The 21,974-nt window shown below is 34.1% G+C and overlaps 1 protein-coding gene across 1 annotated transcript in view; it reads right to left on the bottom strand.

Annotated features, from left to right (window-relative positions):
- The window catches only part of SCAPER (S-phase cyclin A-associated protein in the ER), a 396,020-nt gene that overhangs the window by 250,183 nt on the left and 123,863 nt on the right, over positions 1-21,974 (bottom strand). The window contains exon 13 of the mRNA XM_008574198.1: positions 15,541-15,674. Within this exon, the coding sequence (XP_008572420.1) occupies positions 15,541-15,674 (134 nt within the window). The remainder of the gene's footprint in view (positions 1-15,540; positions 15,675-21,974) is intronic.

Genomic DNA, 21,974 nt, shown 5'->3' with positions numbered 1-21,974 from the left:
GTGGTGCTGACAATACCAAGTCAAGGGTTAAGATGCCCTTACTGGTCATCTTTAAAAAAAAAAAAAAAGAAAAAAGAAAGAACATTCAAAAACATTCAACATCTTTTTACAATGAAAATTCTCAAAAAACTAGAGATAGTAAGAAACTTCCTCAACTGATAAAGGGATTCTATGAAAAATCCACAGTTAACATTAAGCTTAATAATGGAAGACTAGGGGCTGGCTGGTTAGCTAGGTTGGTTAGAGCACAGCCTGGTAACACCAAGGTCAAGAGTTTGGATCCCTGTACTGGCCAGCCACTAAATAATAATAATAATAATAGAAGACTGATTTGTTTTCTCATAAGATCTAGAATAAGGTAAAATGTCCAATTCTGCTTACTTTCAACATTGTTCCAGATAACTGAAGCATTGTAATAAAGCAAAATAAAATCAAAGGCATAAATATTGAAAAGGAATAATTAAAACTATTTTTATTTGCAGATGATGTGTCTGTCTATTTAGAATATATCAGGAAATCTCCAAAATAATTTACCAGAAGGAATAAGTAAATTTAGCAAGGGTAAAAAAATACAAGGTTAATAAACAAAAACTCAGTTGTATTCATATATATAAGCAGTCAAAAACTGGAAAATAAAATTAGAAAAAGAATTCCAATTGAGAGGTACAAAAATGTGAAATATTTAGTAATAAAACTAGTAAAAGAGGCCTAATACCTCTATACTGAAAATTATAGAACATTGCTGAAAGAAACGGAAGAAGACCAAATAAATGCAGAAATACACATTGTTTATGGATTGCAAGAATCAATAATATTAAGATGGTAATTATTTCTAAATCAATTCATAATTGAGCCCAATTCCAATCAGATTCCAATCAGGTTTTTCTTTTGGTAGAAACTGACAAGCATAACTCTAAAATTTATAGAAAAATACACATAACCTAGAATAACTAAAGCAATTTAAAAAGTTATGAACAAAGTTTAAGGATACTCTTATATTACCTGATTTTAAGGTATAAACCTAAAATAATCAATACAGTTTAGTATTGGCAAATAGACTGACAGATTGATTGACTTATTCATCATAGAGGTCTTCTATCAGAGGTCCAGAAGTTGACCCACATGTGAATAGTCCATTTATTTCTGGTAAAGGTGCCAAGGCAGTTCAATTCAATGTGGGTAAGAAAAGCCTATTCGACAAATGTATTAGAACAACTGGTGGTTCATTTATAAAAAATAAAACAATCCTTTTTTAATGCCATGCCACAAAAAGAATTCAAAATGGAAAAGAGACCTAAATAAAAAACTTAAAACTATAAAACTTCTAGAATAAATTAAGAAAATATATTCTAAACTTTATTGTAGGCAAAGATTTCTTAGCTGGTCACAGAAAACACTTAATTACAAAAGTAAAAAATAGATCACATGTGATAAATCAGACTTCATCAAAATTAAAATATTAAAAATTTCTGGCCATTACTAACACTTCTAAAAAAACATAAAGGCAAGCCACAAACTGAAATAGGATAAAATATTTATAATACATTTAGTTGAGACACTGAGACATATCTTTTACCAAGAACATAAAAAGAACTCCTGCAATTTAATAATAAAAATACAAATTATTCAATAAAAATGGACAAAAGACACAGAGATATTACATAAAAATAATTATAAGTTCATGATAAAGTGCTCAACTTCATTTGTCATCAGAAAAATGCAAATCAAAATTACTAAGATACCAAGATATGACTAAGAACCCACTAGAATGGCTAAAATAAGAAAGGATGTGCAGCATTTGGAACTCATATATTGCGGGCAAGAGTGCAAATGGGGGCACTCCCTTTCAAAATTTTTCTCTTTTTTTAACATAAGAATATATTTACTTTCATTAATAAACACATTTCAAATTAAGATCCGTCATTTTCTTCTTGGCAAATTATTTTTATTTTATTTTATTTAATAATATAGAAATGTATTATGATGAACTCTTGTAAACAAAATTTTAACTAAATCTGATTTATAAAATTCAAACTGTCATAAGAGAAGATGCAGAATAGATATAAAGTAAAAGAACAGATCATAATGAGAAATGAGTTTTGAGCTTCATTTCAATCTCCCATAACAAAGTCTGTCAAAGAACATGAATGATGGTTACATATTTAATAAGTTACACGAGATATATAAAGATTATTGTACCCTAAAAGAATTATGTAAAGTTAATGTTTGATTAAAATATTTACATCAATGATGCCTTGTAGACTGCTCAATAGTCTTTTTTTGTGTGTGATTCTACAAAAAGATCAAAAAAATTTGCAAACTTTTATCTAGGCTGACCAAGAAAAAAAGAGAGAAGATAGTAATTACTAAAATCAGAAATAAAGCAGAGGCATGGTAGAGCAATTGCTTCCTCTGTTACACTGAAGGGTGCTTTGAGGAGAGAGATGTCCTCTTCTTTTTCTGGTCTCCACTGGCGACTCTCCTTGTGTCACTGCAGTTGGGTGTCTGGTGGGCCACCAGCATGGTAGCTGTGGCTGTTGCTGCGGCGTTGAGCCACTTTTGCGGCAGCCATGGCTTTGGCAGTAGTGGCTGTTGTGGGCCTCCAGTGAGGAAGTGGTGTTTTCAGCATGCTCCTTTCCTGTTTCCGGGTGGGGGATGCTGTCCTCAACTACTGCCTAAGGGCCTCAGGTATGCTTTGGACATTTCGCTTCTTTCCAGAATGGAGTTACTGTAAATAAAGCTACTACAAATATTTGAGGACAAGTCCTTCATTTGAGAAAATGTCTTCATTTTCACGAGGAATTTGTTGGGTCATAAAATAAGTGTGTACTTAATCTTAAATAACCTAAATATTTTTTGAAGTGTTCATTCCAATTTGCATTTCCATCAGCAAAGCATAAGAGTTACAATTGCTTTAGTACTTGCCAATACTTGGTATGATCAGTCTTTTTAATTTTAGCAATTCCTGTGGGTGTGTGGTGGTATCTTATTGAGGCAAACAAAGGAAAAAGAAAATATTATATATGGTAAGAAGGAGAATATATGCTCCCTTTCATCAGAAACAATCCAAGCCATTAAGACAACAGAACAACATGTTTAAGAGTTGAAAGAAAAAAATCTGTCATTACAGAGTTCAACATCCATTGACTATTTCATTCAAAAATGAAGGTCAAATAGACATTTTCAGGTGAACAAATGCTAAGAAAACCTATTGCCAGTAGACTTTAACTATAAAAACATATAATGTATTAAAGGTGGTAATTCAGGTGAAGGAAAATGACATCACATGGAAATTCAGAACTACATGAAGAAGTAAGCACAGGAAATGATTTCTTAAATTCTTTAAATGGACATTAAATGATTAGAGCAAAAATAAAAATAATGTATTATGGGATTTGTGACAGATTAAAAAAATGACAACAGCACAAAAGACAAAAGAGGGGAAGATGAAAGTATAACTTACTGTTATAAGTAAGGTTGTAAAATTATAATTGAAATAGTATAATATTATATGAAGGCATACTGTGATGTTTTAAAGATGCATAGTTAAAACTGAGCAAACACTAAAAATAAAAAAATGGAAGATCTAGTAAATCAATAGGGGAGATAAAATGTAACACTAAAAAAAATTCAATCCAAAAGAAGATAGAAAATAAGAGAGAAAAAACAGACAACAAACAGCAAAATATACTTAAAACAATCACAGCAATAATTATATTAAATGTAAGTTGATTAAAACTCCAAATACAAGACAAATTTTCAGACTTGATAAAAAAGGAAGACAATTATATGACAATTATAAGAGATGCACACTGAATATAAAGAGACAGTTAAAGTTTAAAACTAAAAGGACAGAAAATATTACGGAAGAAAGGTGTAGAAAAAAGTAATGATGGTTATACTAATATCAGACAATGTACACTTCAGGATAAGGAGTATTACCAGATATGAAGAGGGATACTTTGTAACAGTAACGGGATCAATTTGTCAAGAATATATAATCATTCTAAATTTGTTCGCATCTAACAAAGCTACATAATTTGAAGAAAAACTGAAAAAAAAACACTAAAGGGAGAAATGAAAAAATACATAATAAAAGTTGAAAATGTCAGTTTTTAAAAAGACACTAACATAGGCAATATTAGAGAATGAACAATACAGAAGACTTTAACAGTTAACACCACCTAGACCTAATAAACATTATAGAAATTACACCCATAGAGCACAATAAAATGTTTTTCAATTAAGCAGACAACATTGATCAATATAGACTAGATGCTGGGGAAATAAAACAAAACAAGTCTCAACAAACTTAAAAGAATTAAAATTACATACAATATCTTCTCTGACCACAGGAAATTAGATAAGTACTCAAGAACAGAAAGACATCTGGAAAGTCTCCAAATATGTGAAAATTAAGTAACAGTTTTAAGTAACCAATGGGTCAAAGAAATTAAAAGTCAAATTAAAAATATTTTGAACTTCTTAAAAATAAAAACACAACATATTAAAATATGTGGGATATAGCTTAAGTAGAGATTATAGGGAAAGTGGTAGCTATAATTGCATATGTTATAAAAAAAAGAAAGGTTTCAAACCAACAATCTAAGGGAGCACCTTAAGAAATCAGGAAAAAAGGAAAAATAAATACAAAGTAAGTAGAAGGAAAAAATAATAAAGAACATAAATCAATGAAATAGGAAAAAAACAATACAGAAAAATCAGTGATAGCAAAAGTTCTTTCTTTGAAAAGATAAATAAAATTGATAAATTCCTGGCCAGAGATCAAGGAAAAAAAAAAAGAAAACACAAATTACAATTTTCAGGAATGAAAGAGAGGATGTCAATACAGATCATACAGGAATTAAAAGAATAAGAAAAAAAATTAAAATTACACTTTATTTTTTAGAGCTGTTTTAGGTTTATAGCAAAGTTGAGTGGAAGGTACAGAGAAATTTCGTACAAGCCCTGCTCCTGCACATGCATACCCTCGCTGTTCATACGCAGCCCCCACCAGAGTGGTAAATTTATTACAAATCATAAGCCTACACTGACACATCATTACCACCCAAAGTCCATAGTTTACATGAGTTCACAATTGCTGTTATATATTCTATGGATTGGAATAAATGTATAATAACATACAGCATCATACAGAATAATTTCAGTAGCCTAAAAATCCTCTATGCTCTGCCTATTGATCCCTCCTTATCCCCTAGCTGGCAACCACAGATCTTTTTACTGTCTCCATAGTTTTGCCTTTTCAAGAATATCATGTAGTTGGAATCACACAACATGCAGTCTTTTCAGACTGGCTTCTTTCACTTGGTAATAGGCATTTAAAATACCTCCATGTTTTTCATGGCTTTATAGCTCATTTCTTTTTATTACTGAGTAATATTCCACTGTCAGGATGCACCAGTTTGTTTATCCATTCACCTACTGAAGGACCATCTTAGTGGCTTCCAAGTTTTGGCAATTATTTTAAAAAGCTGCTATAAACATCCATTTGCAGGTTTATATGGACATAAATTTTCAACTTATTTGGGTAAATATCAAGGAATGCAACTGCTGAATCATAAGGTAAAAGTATGTTAGTTTTATAAGAAACCATCAAACTATCTTCAATATTGTGGTGGCTATTCAGAGTTTTTTGCCTTCTACATATAAACATTAAAATCATTTTGTCAATATTCATGAAATAACTTGCTGGAATTTTGATTGAAATTGCATTAAATCGATAAATCAAGTTGGAAAGAACTGATGTCATTAACATGTAATTTCTCTCCATTTATTTATTCAGTTCCTCTTTAATTTCTTTCATCAATAGTGGTATGGATTGAATGTCTGTCCCTTCCAAAGCTACTGTTGGAGATTAATCCAAAGTATAGTATTTGAAAGATGGGGCCTTTGACAAATGATTGGATTGTGAGGACTATGCCCTCATGAATGTATTATCCCTTTGGGAATCTATGAATCAATGGGTTAATGGATTAACAGGTTATTGTGCAAACCTTGCTATAATTGCTTATTAATAGTAGGATTTTTTTGGTCCATTTCTTTCATATTTTCTACATAAATAATGTCATCTGCAAATAAGAACATTTTTGTTTCTTCTTTCCCAACTATCATACTTTTTATTTTCTATTCTTGACTTACTGCATTATGCAAAACGTCTAGTAAAATGCTGACAGAGAGCCTTGTCTAGTTCTTGATCTTGGTAGGAACGGTTCCAGTTCCATGTATCATGTTAGATGAAGGTGTTTTGTAGATACTCTTTGTGAAATTGAGAAAGTTCACCTCTATTTCTACTTTACTGGGAGTTATTATCATGAATAGGTGTGGGATAATGTCAAATGCTTATTCTGCATCTACTGATGTAATCACGTGATTTTTCTTTTTTAACCTAAGAATGTGATGGATTACATTAATTGAATTTTGAATGTCAAACCAGCCTTGCATGCCTGGGATAAATGCCATTTGATTGTGATATATAATTCATCTTATACATTGTTGGATTTGACTAGCTGATACTCTGTCGAGGATTTTTGCATCCTTGTTCATATGAGATACTGGTCCCTAGTTTTCTTTTCTTCTACAGTCTCTGTCTGGTTTTAATAATAGGGTAATGCTGCCCTCATAGAATGAGTTAGAAGAAATTATTCCCTCTGCTCCTATCTTCTGAAAGAGACTGTAGAGAACCAGTATAATTTCTTCCTTAAATGTTTGGTAGAAATCACCAGTGAACAGATCTGGGCATGGCATTTTGTTTTGGAAGATTAATAATCATTGATCCATTTTATTTAATAGATAGAAAACTATTCAGATTGTCTATTTGTGTGATGTGAGTTTTGGCAGATTGTGCCTTTGAAGAAATGGGTCCATTTCATTTAGGTTATCAAACTTAAGGGCATACAGTTGTTAACAGTATTCCTTTATTATCCTTTTAATGTGCATGGGATCTGTATTGATGTCACCTCTTTCATTTCTAATATTAGCACAGCTCTTCCTTGACTTATGATGGGGTCACATTCTGATAACTCATCATACGTTGAAAATATTTTAAGTCAAAAATGTGTTTAATATATCTAACCTACCAAAGATAATAGCTTAGCATAGCCTACCTCAAATGTGCTCAGAACATTTTCATTAGCTTACAGTTGGGCAAAATTATTTAATACAAAGTCTATTTTACATTAAAGTGTCGCATATCTTATGTAATTTATTGAATCCTGAATTGAAAGTGAAAAACAGAATGGTTGTAGGGGTACTCAAATTACGGTTTCTACTGAATTTGTTATCTCTTTTGTACTATCATGAAGTCAAAAAATCATAAAGTGAACTTTTTTGAGTGAGGCATGTCTGTAGAGTGTCCACTCTCTTTTTTCCTTAGCCTGGCTAGGGGCTGATCAATTTTGTTGGTCTTTTCAAATCAACAGCTTTTGGTTTTAGTGATTTTTCTCTACTGATTTCCTATTTTCAATTTAATTGATTTCTGCTCCAATTTTTATTATTTCTTCTCTTAGCTTATCTTGGATTTAATTTGCTCTTCTTTTTCTTGTTTCCTAAGGTGGCAGCTTAGATTACTTATTTTAAATCTTTCTTCTTTTCTAATACATATGTTCATTGCTGTCAATTTCCCTTTAAGCAGGTTTTTTGCTGCATCCCACAAATTTTGATAAGTAGTATTTTAATTTTCATTTAGTTCAAAATACTTAAAAAATTTCTCTTCAGATTTCTTCATTGGCTCATGTGTTATTTAGAGGTGTGTTATTTAATTTCCAAGTAATTCAATTTCTTTGCCAATTTTTGAGTCAGGCTGTATCTTTATTGTTGAGTTTCAGGATTTCTGTATATATTTTGGATATTCACCCCTTATCAGACCTATGTTTCACAAATATTTTCTCTCATTCTCTGGGTTGCCTTTTTACTATGTTTATACTATCTTTTGATGAACAAGTTTTTGGGTTTTTTTGGTTTTTTGTTTTTAATTTTCATGAAGTCCAATTTGTCTATTTTTACTTTTCTTGCCCATAGCTTTGATGTTATATCTAAGAAATCACTTTCAAATCCAATGTTGTGAAGCTTATACTCTATATTTTTTCATAAGAGTTTTATAGCTTAAGTTCTTACATTTAGGTCTTTGATCCATTTTTAGTTAATTTTTGCATATGGTGTTACGTAAGGGTCCAACTGCATTCTTTTGCAGTTTTCCCATTACCATTTATTGAAAACACTCCCATTCAATGGTTTTGGCATTTTGTCAAAAATTATTTGACAATACATGTAAAGATTTATTTCTGGACACTGTACTCTATTTCACTGGTCTACGACTGTCATTATGACATTCCTACACTGTTTTTATTACTGTACTCTTGTAATAAGTTTTGGAATCAGGAGATTTGAATCCCCTAGCTTTGTTCTGGTTTTTTTCCAAGATTGTTTTGACTATTCAGGGGTTCCTTGAGATTCCATATAAAATCTAGAATGGTGTTTCTCTATTTCTTCAAAAAACATCATTAGTATTTTGATAGGAGTTGCATGAATCTGTAGAGTGCTTTGAGTAATGATCCCATTTTAACAATATTGTCTTCCAATCCACAAACATGGGGCGTATTTTCATTGGTTTATGCCTTCTTTAATTTCTTTCAACAATGTTTTGTAGTTTTCATTCTACAAGTCTGTTAACTCCTTGGTTAAGTTATTTCTTAAGTATTTTATTCTTTTTTATGCTATGAAGGTACTTCAAGAAGTTCACAGAAAGGCTCACATTATCTTTTAATTATATTTTTCCATGAACATTTTGAAGAACCCTCATATTGTTAATGGAGCTGTTTTCTTAATTTTCTTTTCAGATTGTTTATTGTAAGTTTATAGAAATGTAACTCATTTTGTGTGCTGACTTTGTATCCTGTTAGTTATAACAATTGTTTTGTGGACTCTTCAGCATTTTCCACATACAAGATCATGTCATCTCTGAACAGAGATAATTTTACTTCTTCCTTTCCAATTTGGATGGCTTTTATTATTTTTTTCTTGCCTATTTGCTCTGGCTAGAATTCCAGTACTATGCTGAACAGAAGTAGTGAAAGCATCCCTGCCTTGTTCCTGATCTTAGAGGAAAAGCTTTTAGTCTTTCTCCATTGATTATGATGTTCATTATGGTTTTTTCATATATGACTTTTATTATGTTGAGTTCATTTCCTTTTATCCCTAGTTTATTAAGTGTTTTTATGAAAGTGTTTAACTTTGTCAAATGCTCTTTCTGCATCCCTGAGATGATCACGTAGTTTTTTCCTTCATTCTGTTAATATAGGATATTACACTGACCAATTATTGTATGTCGAACCATCCTTGCATTCCAGAAATAAATATGGTCACGTTATACAGTCCTTTTAATATGCTGCTAAATTCAGTCTGGCAGCATTTTGTTTTGAATTTGGCATCAATGTTCATAAAGAATATTGGTCTGTAGTTTTCTTTTCTTGGTAGTGTCTTTGTCTAGCTCTTGTTCTTGGGGTAGTGCTGGCCTCACAGAATGAGTTAGGAAGTGTTACCTCCTCTTTAAGTGTTTGGAAACATTTGAGAAGGACTGGTATTAGCTCTACTTTAAATATTTGGAAGAATTCAGCAGTAAAGCTATTTATTCAGGGTTTTTATTTTGCCGGTTTCAAGATTCTGTCCTTGTCTTTGGAAAATTTGATTATAATGTGTTTTGGTGTGGGTGTCTTTGAGTCACCTTACTTGGACTTTGTTGAGCTTCATCAAATTTGTGATGTTTTCAGCCATTATTTCTTCAAATAAGATATATAAGACATATATTCCCTGACTTATGATGGCTCAACTTAAGATGATTTTTACTTTACAATGGGTTATCAGGATGTAAGCTCACTGTTAAGTAGCATCTGAACTTAAAATATCTTGATTTACAATTTTTGATGTTGTGATGGGTTTATTGGGACATAACCCTATTGTAAGTTGAGAAGCATCTGTATTCTTTCTGTCCTGTTCTCCCTCTCTTCTCCTTCTGTAACTCTCACAATGTGTATGGTTGTCCGCTTGATGGTGTCCCACAAGTCCGTAAGTCTATGTTGACTTTTATTCAATCTTCTTTCTTCTTGTTCCTCAGAATCAATTTCTATTGTCCTACCTTCAAGTTTATTGATTCTTCCTTTTGCCTGCTCAAATCTGCCTTTGAATCCCTCCAGTGAATTTTTCATGTCACTTATTGTTCTTTTCAGCTCCCAAATTTCTCTTTTTGTTGTTTTGTTTTGGTTTTCTATTTCTCTAATGATATTTCCTTTTTTGTTAATATGTCATTTCCTTAATGTTCTCTACGCCTTCCTTTAGTTCTTTGACCATCTTTAAGACAGTTGTTTTAAAGTCTTTGTCTAGTAGATCTACCCTCAAGTCTGTCTCAGAGACAATTTTTGTTGATGCTATGGGTCAAATGTGTCCACTCAAAGTTCATATATTGGAAACTTGATTCTGATTGTAACAGTAGTAAAGGATGGAAAATCTGATTATGGTATTTGAAAGGTGAGGCCTTTAAGGGCTGATTGGACTGTAAGGACTATGCTCTCATGAATAGATTAATCCGTTCATGCAGTAATTAGTTATCATGGGTGTGGACTGGTGACTTTAGAAGAGCACAAGAGAGCTCTTGCTATCCTCACCATGTGAATGCCTTTGTCACCATTGGACATTGTAGAGTTCCCATCCAGAAGGCAGCCCTCACTAGATGCACCACCTGGACCTTGTACTTCCCAGCCTCAAAAACGGTAAGAAATAAATTTTGTTTTCTTATAAGTTACCCAGTTTCAGGTGTTCTGTTATAAGCAACAGAAAATGAACTAATACAGTTGATTTACTTTTTCCTTTTAATGTACCATAGTTTCTTGTTTCTTAGTATGCCTTTTGATTTTTTGTGGTTGTTGAAAACTGGACATTTGAATTTGATAATGTGGTAACTCAGGAAACCAGATTTTCCCCCTTGCACAGGGTTTGCTGCTTTTGTTATTTTTGTTTGTTTTTGTTGTTGTTGTTTTGCTTGTTATGGGTTGTCTCTGTGCCAAGGATTGGCCTACTATGTAAAATTAAGGTCTATTCAGGTCTTTCCTGAGCCTGAGCTTTTCCTCGTGTGTGCAATCACTATCTCATTTTCCCTATATATATAACTGGTTTTGAATGTCTTAATCTTTGATGTCTGGCTATCAAAAAAATAAATAAATAAATAAGAGAAAAGTGCAGGGAGGAAAATAAAAGATGCCCACCCTTAAGCCCACTCTTAGTCACTTCAGCCAGAATGAGAGGGGCTTTCAACAAATGGGGGGGCAGTGTGCAACAATGGCTGCACACCTCTTTCTCTCCACCCAAGTGATCATTAATAGCAATCAGCGATCAGAGCACAGAGCCCCATATTTGGAGGACAAGATCCTTTTTGCCAACCCTGGTCCTAGTGCAAGCTGCTCTAGGACCACATGCACAGCTGTATGCCATAGACTGAGGATTGGGTATGGGTAGATGCTACTGTAGTAAAAGCTGAAATTGAAATTAATCCACCTTCTCATGTAACTTTTTCTCTGGAAGTTACAGCCTTCAACAGACTCCAGAGTTCCAACATAGTTACATCACAGAGATTCTGCCAATGCAAGTGATGTCTAGGTGGGAGGACAGATTCCTGGATTTTCATATTCTATCACCTTTCCAGAATCATCTCACCTCTGACATTTCTTTTTGATTCATTCTTAGAATCTCCATCTGCTTATATTTCATAATTTCTATAATTTCTGCTTATAATGCCTAACTTTTCCTGTAGGATGTCTACTTTATTCATTAGATCCCTGAACATATTAGTTATAGTTAGTTTAAATTCCTAGACTGCTAATTCCAACATTTCTACCATATCTGAGAGTCTGGTTCTGATGCTTGCTCTGTATCCTCAAACTATGTTTTTTGGCTTTTAGTATGCCTTGTAATTTTTTCTTGAAACCAGACATAATGAATTATGTAAATAGAACTTCTGTAAATATGGCTTTAGTAATGTGGTAATAAGGTGCAGGCACAGCAAAAGCATCTATAGTCCTGTGATTATGTCTCAATCTTTTAGTGAGCCTGTGCCTCTGAACTGTGAACTTACAAATGCTCCTTAGCTCTCCCCTTCTTTATATGGGACAGCATGGCTAGAGTAGGCTGGAGTTGGGTATTTCCCCTTATGCCACATGAAAAGCTAGAGGAGCCCGACTTGGGTATTTCCCTTCCTGCATGTGGAAGGATAAAGCCAGCTAGAACTGGGTATTTTTCTTCAGGTCAATTAGGGTCTGATAAAAACAAAATAAAACAAAAAACAAAACAGCAAGTTGGGCTCTGGTTAAATAATTTCTCTTCACAGCAGAACTTTTTCAGAAGAATAGAATTCTGTGGTGTATTTCAAAATAGTTATCCCCCACCTATCCCACCTCACCCCACCCCACTGGAAGCAGGAGGGGAGTTTTCTCTAATATTCATTGTGAGAATCAAGCATTTCAGATACAGGATATTCAACCTGTATCTGACAAGTAACTTGTAGCCAGAATATATAAACAATTCAAAAATAAAATGACAATCCAATTTTTAAAATGGGCAAAAAACCTTCAACAGGTATTTCATAAAGGATGATAGTGAATAGTTTTTAAAAAGCACATGAAAAGGGGCCGGCCCGGTGGCGCACTGGATAGTGCGCCGCTTGGGAAGCGCTGCGGCGCTCCCGCCGAGGGTTCGGATCCCACATACAGACCGGTTCCCGCTCACTGGCTGAGCGAGGCACGGGAGCAATGCCGAGGTTTGCAATCCCGTTGCCGGTCCCTGGTCCGGTACGGGGGCAACACTGAGGGTTGCGATCCGTTGCCGGACACGGAAAAAAAAAGACAAAAAGACAAAAAGACAAAAAAAAAAAAAAGCACATGAAAAGATGCTCAATATATGATCATCAGTCACCAGGGGAATGCAAATTAGAGCCATAATAAGATACCAATACATCCCCATTAGAACTAGGCTAAAATTTTGAAAACTAACAATACCCACATACTGACCAGATTGGGGAGCAACTGGAACTTCAACAGATTGCTAATGTGAGTATAAAGTGGCACATCCACTATGAAAAAGTTTGGAAATTATGCTTCTAGGTATTTACAAAAGAGAAATGAAAACGCGTTCACCCCACGACTCAATAGGAGCTTTATTTATAAATGCCCCAAAGTAGAAACCCAAATGTGTATCAACAGACAAATGGACAAAAAATTGTGGTATATGCATGCAATGAATATGTTCAATAATAAAAACGGAACAAACTACTTACGGCAACACAGATAAATCTCAAAAACAGTACACTCAGCAAAAGCCTGCCACAAAGGAGCATGATTTCATGTGTATGCATTTCTAGAACAGGAAGAAGTAATCTATAATAACAGAAAGCAGATCAGAGGTTGCCAAGGGCCAAGGATGGTAGGAGACTGACTGCAAAAAGGCACAAAAAATTCTGTCAGGCAATGGAAATGTTCTAAATCTTGATAGGGGTGTGGATTACGTGGGTATCTAGATTTGTCAAAACTCAACAAAGTTAAGATCTCCACAACTTACTTAAACCATATCTAAATGAAAAAAAGTCAAAAGATATAGTTATATATGCATAGAATGAATATATATGCCAAAATACTCGTAGCGGAAGAATTATAGGTATTTTTTCTTATAACTATTTGTATTTTAAAGATTTTCTTTAATAAAAAAGCATTATTTATATATAAAAACAAAGCAGTCCCTCAAGGAAGGCCTCATTGAAAAGGTATCATTTGAGCAAAGACCTGAAGGAAATGAGGAAGCCAGCTATATGGATATATGTGAAAAGAGCCTTCTAGAAGAGGAAACTTGGACCATAAAAGCCCAAAGCCTTTGAGAAGAGAAATGACATTCTCTGACTTACATTTTAACAGGATCACTCCGGATGGAATGTTTAGAATAGACAAGGGCAGAAACAAGACTTGTCAGAGGGCTACTACAACAATCCAGGTGAGAGATAATGAAAGCTTGAACCAGGGGGGAAGCGGTGAAGCTAAAGAGAGGCAGTCAAATTTTGAATGCATTTTAAAGCAAAGCTAACATTATTTGCAGTTAGACTGGATGTGAAGATATGGGAGAAAGAGAGAGGTCAAGGATGACTCAAGAAATTTTGGCCTAAGCAACTAAAATATCCCTTTATTGATACAGACAAGATTATGGAATGAGGTAGGATTGGGGGGAGTGGGTAGGTTTGGTTTGGACATAATAAGGTTGAGAAAAATTGAAGATATAAAATTGGTAGTCATTTGCAAGTAGCGGGTATTCAAAGCTACAGGACTGGGTGAACTCACCAAGGGAATGTGTACATAAAGAGGAAAATACGTCCAAAGAACAGGCTCTAAAAAGCATGCAAGTGTCAGGAAGTCAGCAAGTTCTTAGCATAAACTAGAAACGAAGGTCAGTAATACCTTGAAGTATACTGTGAAACTATTTCAGAAACTTGGAGTGACTTCAAAACCTAAAATTTAAAAAAAAGGCTTTTCTATTCTTTACTTAAATGAGCACTATGAAGTTATCACTGATTCTATAAGATGAAATGGACTCCCTGATTGATTGCAATCTGAACATGGAAACTACAGAGAGATAACCGCACAATTCACCATTATTCTAGTCCTATATTTCTATAATCCCATGGGTCAAGTATCCACATCTTTGAGACATTTAGGAATAAAAGTATAAGGACATATTCAGAATACCTGCTCAAATAGCAAAGGATCATCTACGTATTTCTATAATCCCATGGGTCAAGTATCCACATCTTTGAGACAGTTAGGAATAAAAGTATAAGGACATATTCAGAATACCTGCTCAAATAGCAAAGGATCATCTACTAAGGAAGAACTATATTTGTGTCCTCAAGTAAGACTCATCAGTCATCAGATGATGTTCAAAGCTTGTGAGGTAATGATGTACTACAAAGCTGTCTGATCTTCAGATGACACCTCGGAGGCTGGTGATAAACTGCAGGTCTGACAACTCTCTTTCCATTTTAAGATATTTCTTGAACTTTTCCTTGTTGTGACAGGCAACCAAATTGATTAAACCTAGTCAGGGGATTTGACACTACAGCCAGAAGACTTCTATTTGTTGATTGCTATTGATTTTCTTTGATACTTCATTTAAAAATCAATAGTTGGAAAGAAAAATAGGCTTGGTTTACACATACTTAAACATACTATTGTATGCTAGAGGAGGCACAAGTTTGGCAGGGCTTTGGCATCCAATTATAAGAAGAGCTCTTAACAGGTAAAAGCAAGGGCTTTAGATCGATATGCAGTTTTCTTTCTCAATCAAAGAAAGTGGCTATAAATTAGGCTCATCAGTGCTATTTCCAAGCCTTTCTTGAAGCAAACAACTTTAAACATTTTTCTGTCTTCCTTGGATTTACACTAAAGGATACATCACTGACTTTTTCTTTTGTTTTGTTTTTAAGGATATTTATGGTACCTGGAGTTCATCCGGGCTTTTATCTTTTTGGCTTTTTTTTTATTTTTTTGCCGCTCTTCATCTTTCAAAGGCTCTGGTGGAGCTGCACTTTCAACTACAATGTCAACAATATACTTCTTCAAGGAAAGATGCTCCTGGAAGATAAATAAATGAAAAATACTAATGATGATAATTAAAAAATAATATAGGATTGCTACAGACAACAGAGTATAAACGATTATATCAATGAAACTAAAAGTAATCTGTATGAAATACTGGTTTCCACAATTGCTTAGGAAACACTTAAGAAATTGTTCTACTTGAGATTTTCACTGACTTGTCAAACCGTTGCTGCACGTCACTTGTGCTAAATGCTAAGGCATCAAGGACGTAATCCCCGTCCATAATACCACACAAGTGTAGTAGGGAAGGTAAAATAGACACATAAAATTATAATACCAAGCAATTAGCCAATTAGAGATTTAGAGTACTGTAGGAGCTCAAAAGGAAAGACAAGATCACTGTTCATTGATGGTGAGGAGGGAAGTCTTCTTCAAGAAAAAAAGCACCATGTCTGCTATTCCTTGAAGGATAGATAGAATTTAAACACATGGATTTTGGACAAATGTGTGTTTGCTCAGGCCAGGAGTGGGGTAAGAGGTCAGGAAAGAGAAAGAAGGTTATTACAGAAGATACATCCTAGAGATGAGAAAGTGGAATGTGGGTACTGGCAACATAGGTTTGGTTTGGCTGGAGAACACATAGAATTAGGCTCCACTTCTCTCCTTATTCATCTTAGATTTTATGGCCTGTCACTATAATTACTCTGTTGCATGTACCAACTCCCTTGTCCCTCTCTTCTTTCATACCTGCATAGCAAAATTCCAACCCTAAATCCAACTCTCTTCCTATTATGTGCTTATATCTGGAGCATATTAATATGACCATAATTATAAACCATGCTGACTACTCTCACTTTAAATTTATGACATTACACCTCAAGTGTGCTCTAGTATTATCAGGTAATTAAGCAACTTTACACTAGTTAATCCACACACTCACCTTCCTGTAAGTTATTTTACACTCTCTTCAAATCTCCAACACCCCTTATCCCCTACTCCCAGCTCTCAGTTCATAACCATGCTTATTTCACCGAGGAAAACATTATTCAGAAGAACTTCCACAAACTCCCATAGCCAAATTTACCAACCAATCTGCAACTGTGCCCCTATACTCTGTCTTCCCTCCTACTATAATATTATGAACACTCATGTTACTATCTAGGGCTAAGTTCTTCAAATGTACACTGGATCCCATTCCTTCTCTCCATTTGTTTTTCCTCTTTTCATTTATTTATTTATGAAATTATTTCATTTATTTCTCCTCTTTTCTGAATTATCAATTTTCCTTTTTTACTTAAGTCACTTAAACCCTTTCTATTTAAATAATCTCAAAAGAATCATTGTTTGTATGCCCCCTTTGGGCTACTACCCTATTGTAACAAAACTTGTTGAAAGATGGTATATCCTCTTTGTCTCTACTTCCTTAACTCTCATTCTCTCTTGAACTCATTTTAGTTTGGCCTTTGCCCTTACCACTCTACAAACTGCCCTTGTCAAGGTAACCAACACTGATGGCCAACTCTCAGTTCTCATGTCTCCTTCAGCCTTAGCCCTATAGATCATTCCCTCCTCCCTGAGACTGTTTCTTCACTAGGCTTACAGACATCACACTGCCTTCCTAACTTACTGCTCCTTCTAAGTTTTCTTTGTTGGACAGTCTTCCTCTTCTTGACCTCCAACTGTTGGAGCATCCCAGAGCTATCCTCAGATCTTTCCTCTTCTCTATCCTAACTCCCTCATCAAGTGCAGTGACTTGAAATATTATTTCCACACAGAAAATTCTCAAATTTTTATCTCTAGCCCTGAACTCCATTCGTGCACATGTCTCCTCAAAACCTCCACTTTGGTGGAACTTTCCTACCATCAGTATTTCCAAAATAACATGTTTACAACAAAACTCTTATGCTCCCCACACATGTAGAGCTGCTTTTCCCAGAGTGTTTTCTATTTCATTAAATGGTACTACCATGTGCATGACTGCTCATATCCAATACATCAGCAAATCCTACCAGTTCTCGTTTCAAATATATCCCAAAATTCATCCCAAACTGACCTACTTCTCCCCACCACCATTACCTAGTCTAGCTCACCATCAGCTCTCATTGGTATTACTTCAATAAACTCTTAACTAGCTCCCAGTTTCTAATTTGACCCCTAGGTCCTTTCTCTATAAAATCAGCCAGTTATTTTTAAAAACATAAATCACATCATTCCTCTTATCAAAATTTGCCTTCTCCATGACACTTATGCTAAAATCGAAAGTCTTCACCATGGCTTGCCTACAAAGCTCTACAACACCGCCCTCTCTGATCTCATCTTATACCACTCTTTCCTTTCTTCACTAAAACTACATCCACAGTGGTTCTCTTGTTTTTCTTCACATTCATTGGGAATGTTACTGCCTCAGGGCTATGTGTGTGGGGTGTGGGGTGTGGGGGGGGGCCTGGGGGGGTATGTGTATGCTGTACCCTTAGCCAAGAATATTCTTCTCCCAGATATTTGCATGGTCTCAGCTAAAATGAACACTCAATCTTAAATAAAATCCTCTATTATTTGCTATCTCCTTATTTTGTTTATTTTTCTTTGTAGGACTTGCCTAACTAACATCATTGCCTAATCATATATTAATTTGCAGTCACTTTCTCTAGAGTATAAATTTCTCAAGGGCTATAGCTTCATCTGTTTTGTTCACTGATGTTTCTGCATCTTAGAACTGTGCCTGGCACACGGCAGGCACTCAGTAAGTATATGTTAAATGAATGAATGAAAAGAGGGTAATATGATAATAGCTAATAATAGTATTTATGAGGCATAAGGGCTTATTATGCAACATATTACAGCTAAGTACTTTATATAAAATCACTCATTTAATCCTTATAACTATAATTAGAACATATTTAGAAGGTATGTATTTTTATTGTCCCCATTTTAACTATGAGAAAACTAAGATACAGAATCAAATAACTTGTTCAAAGTTAGAAGGTCAAAATCATGACTGAGTGAGTGTGCAGATAGTAAAATGACAGAGCAAGTATTTTAGCCCATTCCAAGGCTGTGCTCTAACCAACAGAGCTAACCTGCCAGCCCAGACAGTATGATTAGGGAGTCCACACCCTTGACTACTACCTTAGAGATGTGGCTGGAAATGGGTTTGGGCTCTAGAAATGTGCTCATTTTTTCAAATCATCAACCTACCAAACAAATAAAACAAAACAAAACAAAAACCCCACCGCCAAAGGAAGAAAATATTCTCTCACAGTAGAAGCAATTTTTTTCTTTGATAAATTAGGCCTGTTATATACTATACCTTTATACTTTGGCACTGATCAAAAGCAATGATTTATGTGATAAGTACACATATATATACATAAATGCAACTTGAAAAAAATAACCAGGTCTTTCTTATCAAAGGAAGAGAAGAGATGCCTCTTCTCATATCTCCCAAGGACATACGAAACAAAGCAAGCCATATATGAAATCACCACCCACATTACCATCTATTGATTGGCAAAGTGCTATATAAATTACACACATTATTCCCTATAATCTTCACAACTCCATAGAAGAACTGGAAGTATGTTTACATTTACAAATGCTTAACAACTGCAAATGTTTACAGATACAAACCTCAAAGGGGTTTGGTATTATGCTCATGGTCACAAAGCTCAAGGTCAAACCCATGACTGGCTGATTTCATAAGAACAAGCTTTTCTATTACTCCACGTTCCCTCCTCCTATATTGCTCATGTAGGCTAGTCTCTGACTTTTAATATCTATCATTGCACTAAGGAAAAGAAATACTCTAAATAACATCTTTAATTTTGTGAGAGGTCCAATTATACTATTTTCTGTTGTATATAAATGTCATTTACATATCTAATAGAAACCATGAAGATCCTTATACACGACTGCAGGCACTATATAGAAAAATCTGGACTCTATGCAGAATATCAAGAATCACATCTTTTTAACAGACAATACATTTTTATACACACATATTATACAGTCACATTAATGTTAACTTTTTAAAAATCTCAAAACAAAAAAAAAGAGAGAATACATTTGTTTGACTTAGCAGTAACTTTCTCCTCTATACACAATCAGTGCATGTTAATTATAGAAAATATAGATAAGTAAAATTAATATTAAAATCTCCTATAATTCTAACATTTAGAAATAACAACTCACATTTTGGAGTGTATGAGGGTACTTCCAAAAGTTCATGAAAAGATTTGCATTAACTTCCAATTCTATTTTTCCATGAACTTTTTGAAGTATACCTGTATCCTTCTAGATGTTTTTCTTTGTATATATATTTTTACAAAAATGAGATATACCATTTATAACATTTTATAACCTGCTTTTTCATTTAATGTTATAAACATACATTCCTACGATTAAATAATATTCCACAACATAAGCTAATGGATGTAAGGTATTCCATTTCATGAACACACCAAATTTTACTAATTCCTAAGTGTTAGACATTTGGATAATTATTAATTTTTCAATATAACAAGTAACAGTGCAACAAATATTCCTATACTTAAGTTAAATAATATTCCACAACATAAGCTAATGGATGTAAGGTATTCCATTTCATGAACACACCAAATTTTACTAATTCCTAAGTGTTAGACACTTGGATAATTATTAATTTTTCAATATAACAAGTAACAGTGCAACAAATATTCCTATACTTAAAATTTTAAACACAAAGTTACTTATTCCCTTATGATCAAATCATAAAATAAAATTCCTGGGTCACAGATTACACATATTTTTAAGGCCTTCAATAAATATTCCCAAATTGAACAACCAAAAAGGGAATTAATTTATGTCCCCATAAGTGATTTGTCAGTACCTAGTGTTCCTGCTTTGTCTGTAAATTTGTCAACTTGTTAACTGAAAAACTGGTATGAGTATGCCGGACCATTTGTTCGTATTTTATCTTCTGTGACTTAGATTGTGGGTTTTGTCCAGCTTTCTATAAACACATTTCAAGTTTTATATACTTACTTCTAATGGTTTGCATTATGCTTTTGCTTTTTCTAAGAGAGAAATCACCTTTTGAAGATAAAAGAGATGCACTGCTGGGTGTGACACAGGATAATTAACAGCCTCTTCTCCATTAAAGCTGTGAAGGCTTTATACAGGAATAAAGTTTTCACATGGTATCTGAAGATGGAAAGCATGTAAAAAGGAGGTTTTTCAACACCATGTGAGTGCTTGAGTAAATTATGGTATATTCCTATGAGGAAGTATTAGTTATTAAAATCCTTATAAAGGAGGATTCTGAGAAGATGGTGGCAGTGGTAGCGGAGTTTCAGACTCCCTGAATCCCCAAATAAAAACGTAAAGAGCAATTAGATAGGAAAACAAAACCTATGGAAAATATTTAAAACACAACCCCCAAACAGAAATGGGTGAGGACAAACTACCATTTCATCAGTATGGTTTCAGTGTCTTTCACAAGAAATCTGAGGGAAACACCACAGTGAATAATGAAGATGAGGACAAAAGAACCCTAAAAAAGGAAGTTATTCATTGGAGAGTTCAACAAAGAAATTTTCAAATAGCCTCTAAAAGTGAGAGGGTTTCTGACCACTCCAATAGGAGGTGAGTGAATGGCACCTTCATTAAGAAGGTCTGAATGGGCTAGTCCCTATGAACTCTCGAAACTGAGTTACCAGTGCTCCCTTCCAGGAGAGGGCCCTCGAGGAGAAACTGCTGGGAAAGGAATTTAAATTGAGCAAACCAGGCATAATAGAAGCAAAAGAAAAAAATGCCTAGATAAAAGCAGAGCAGGGAAACAGAACCATGAAATTTCAGCAAGCCACTATATTTTTCACAAAATGATTGTAACCCATCATAAGTGTTTAAATCCATGAGTCTGTAATGGATCAATCAAACACCTTTGGAGGATAATAGGGAACCAATTCATTATCATGAAAACTGGTAAATAATCAAATATTTATCCTATTTACCCTTCCTTTTCTATACAAACTATACCTCAGTAACCAAATAGTAGATGAGGGATACATCTCTCTATAAATGTATCCCAAATAACAAATGAAAATAAAAAGTAGAATTGAAATACCCCTATATCCATGAATTAATGGATCTAGGCACTGAGCATCAATAGCTGATACATCAATACTACAAAAAGAACTGATGAAAGAACTCAATAACAATTATAGTGTTCTCAAATGGATCAACCCTTTGTCTGATCAAGCCTCTATATTCACCTGCCCCATAGGCAGGAAACAGAAAGGATAGGATAGATAAACATATTACACTGCACCAGAGACTCCATAGTAATAGAGCTTTGTC

This window comes from Galeopterus variegatus, unplaced genomic scaffold (assembly GCF_000696425.1).
Source record: "Galeopterus variegatus unplaced genomic scaffold, G_variegatus-3.0.2 Scaffold1012, whole genome shotgun sequence".
NCBI lineage: Eukaryota > Metazoa > Chordata > Mammalia > Dermoptera > Cynocephalidae > Galeopterus > Galeopterus variegatus.
Note: the sequence above shows the minus strand (reverse complement) of the source record. Positions and strands in the feature narration are given on the sequence as shown.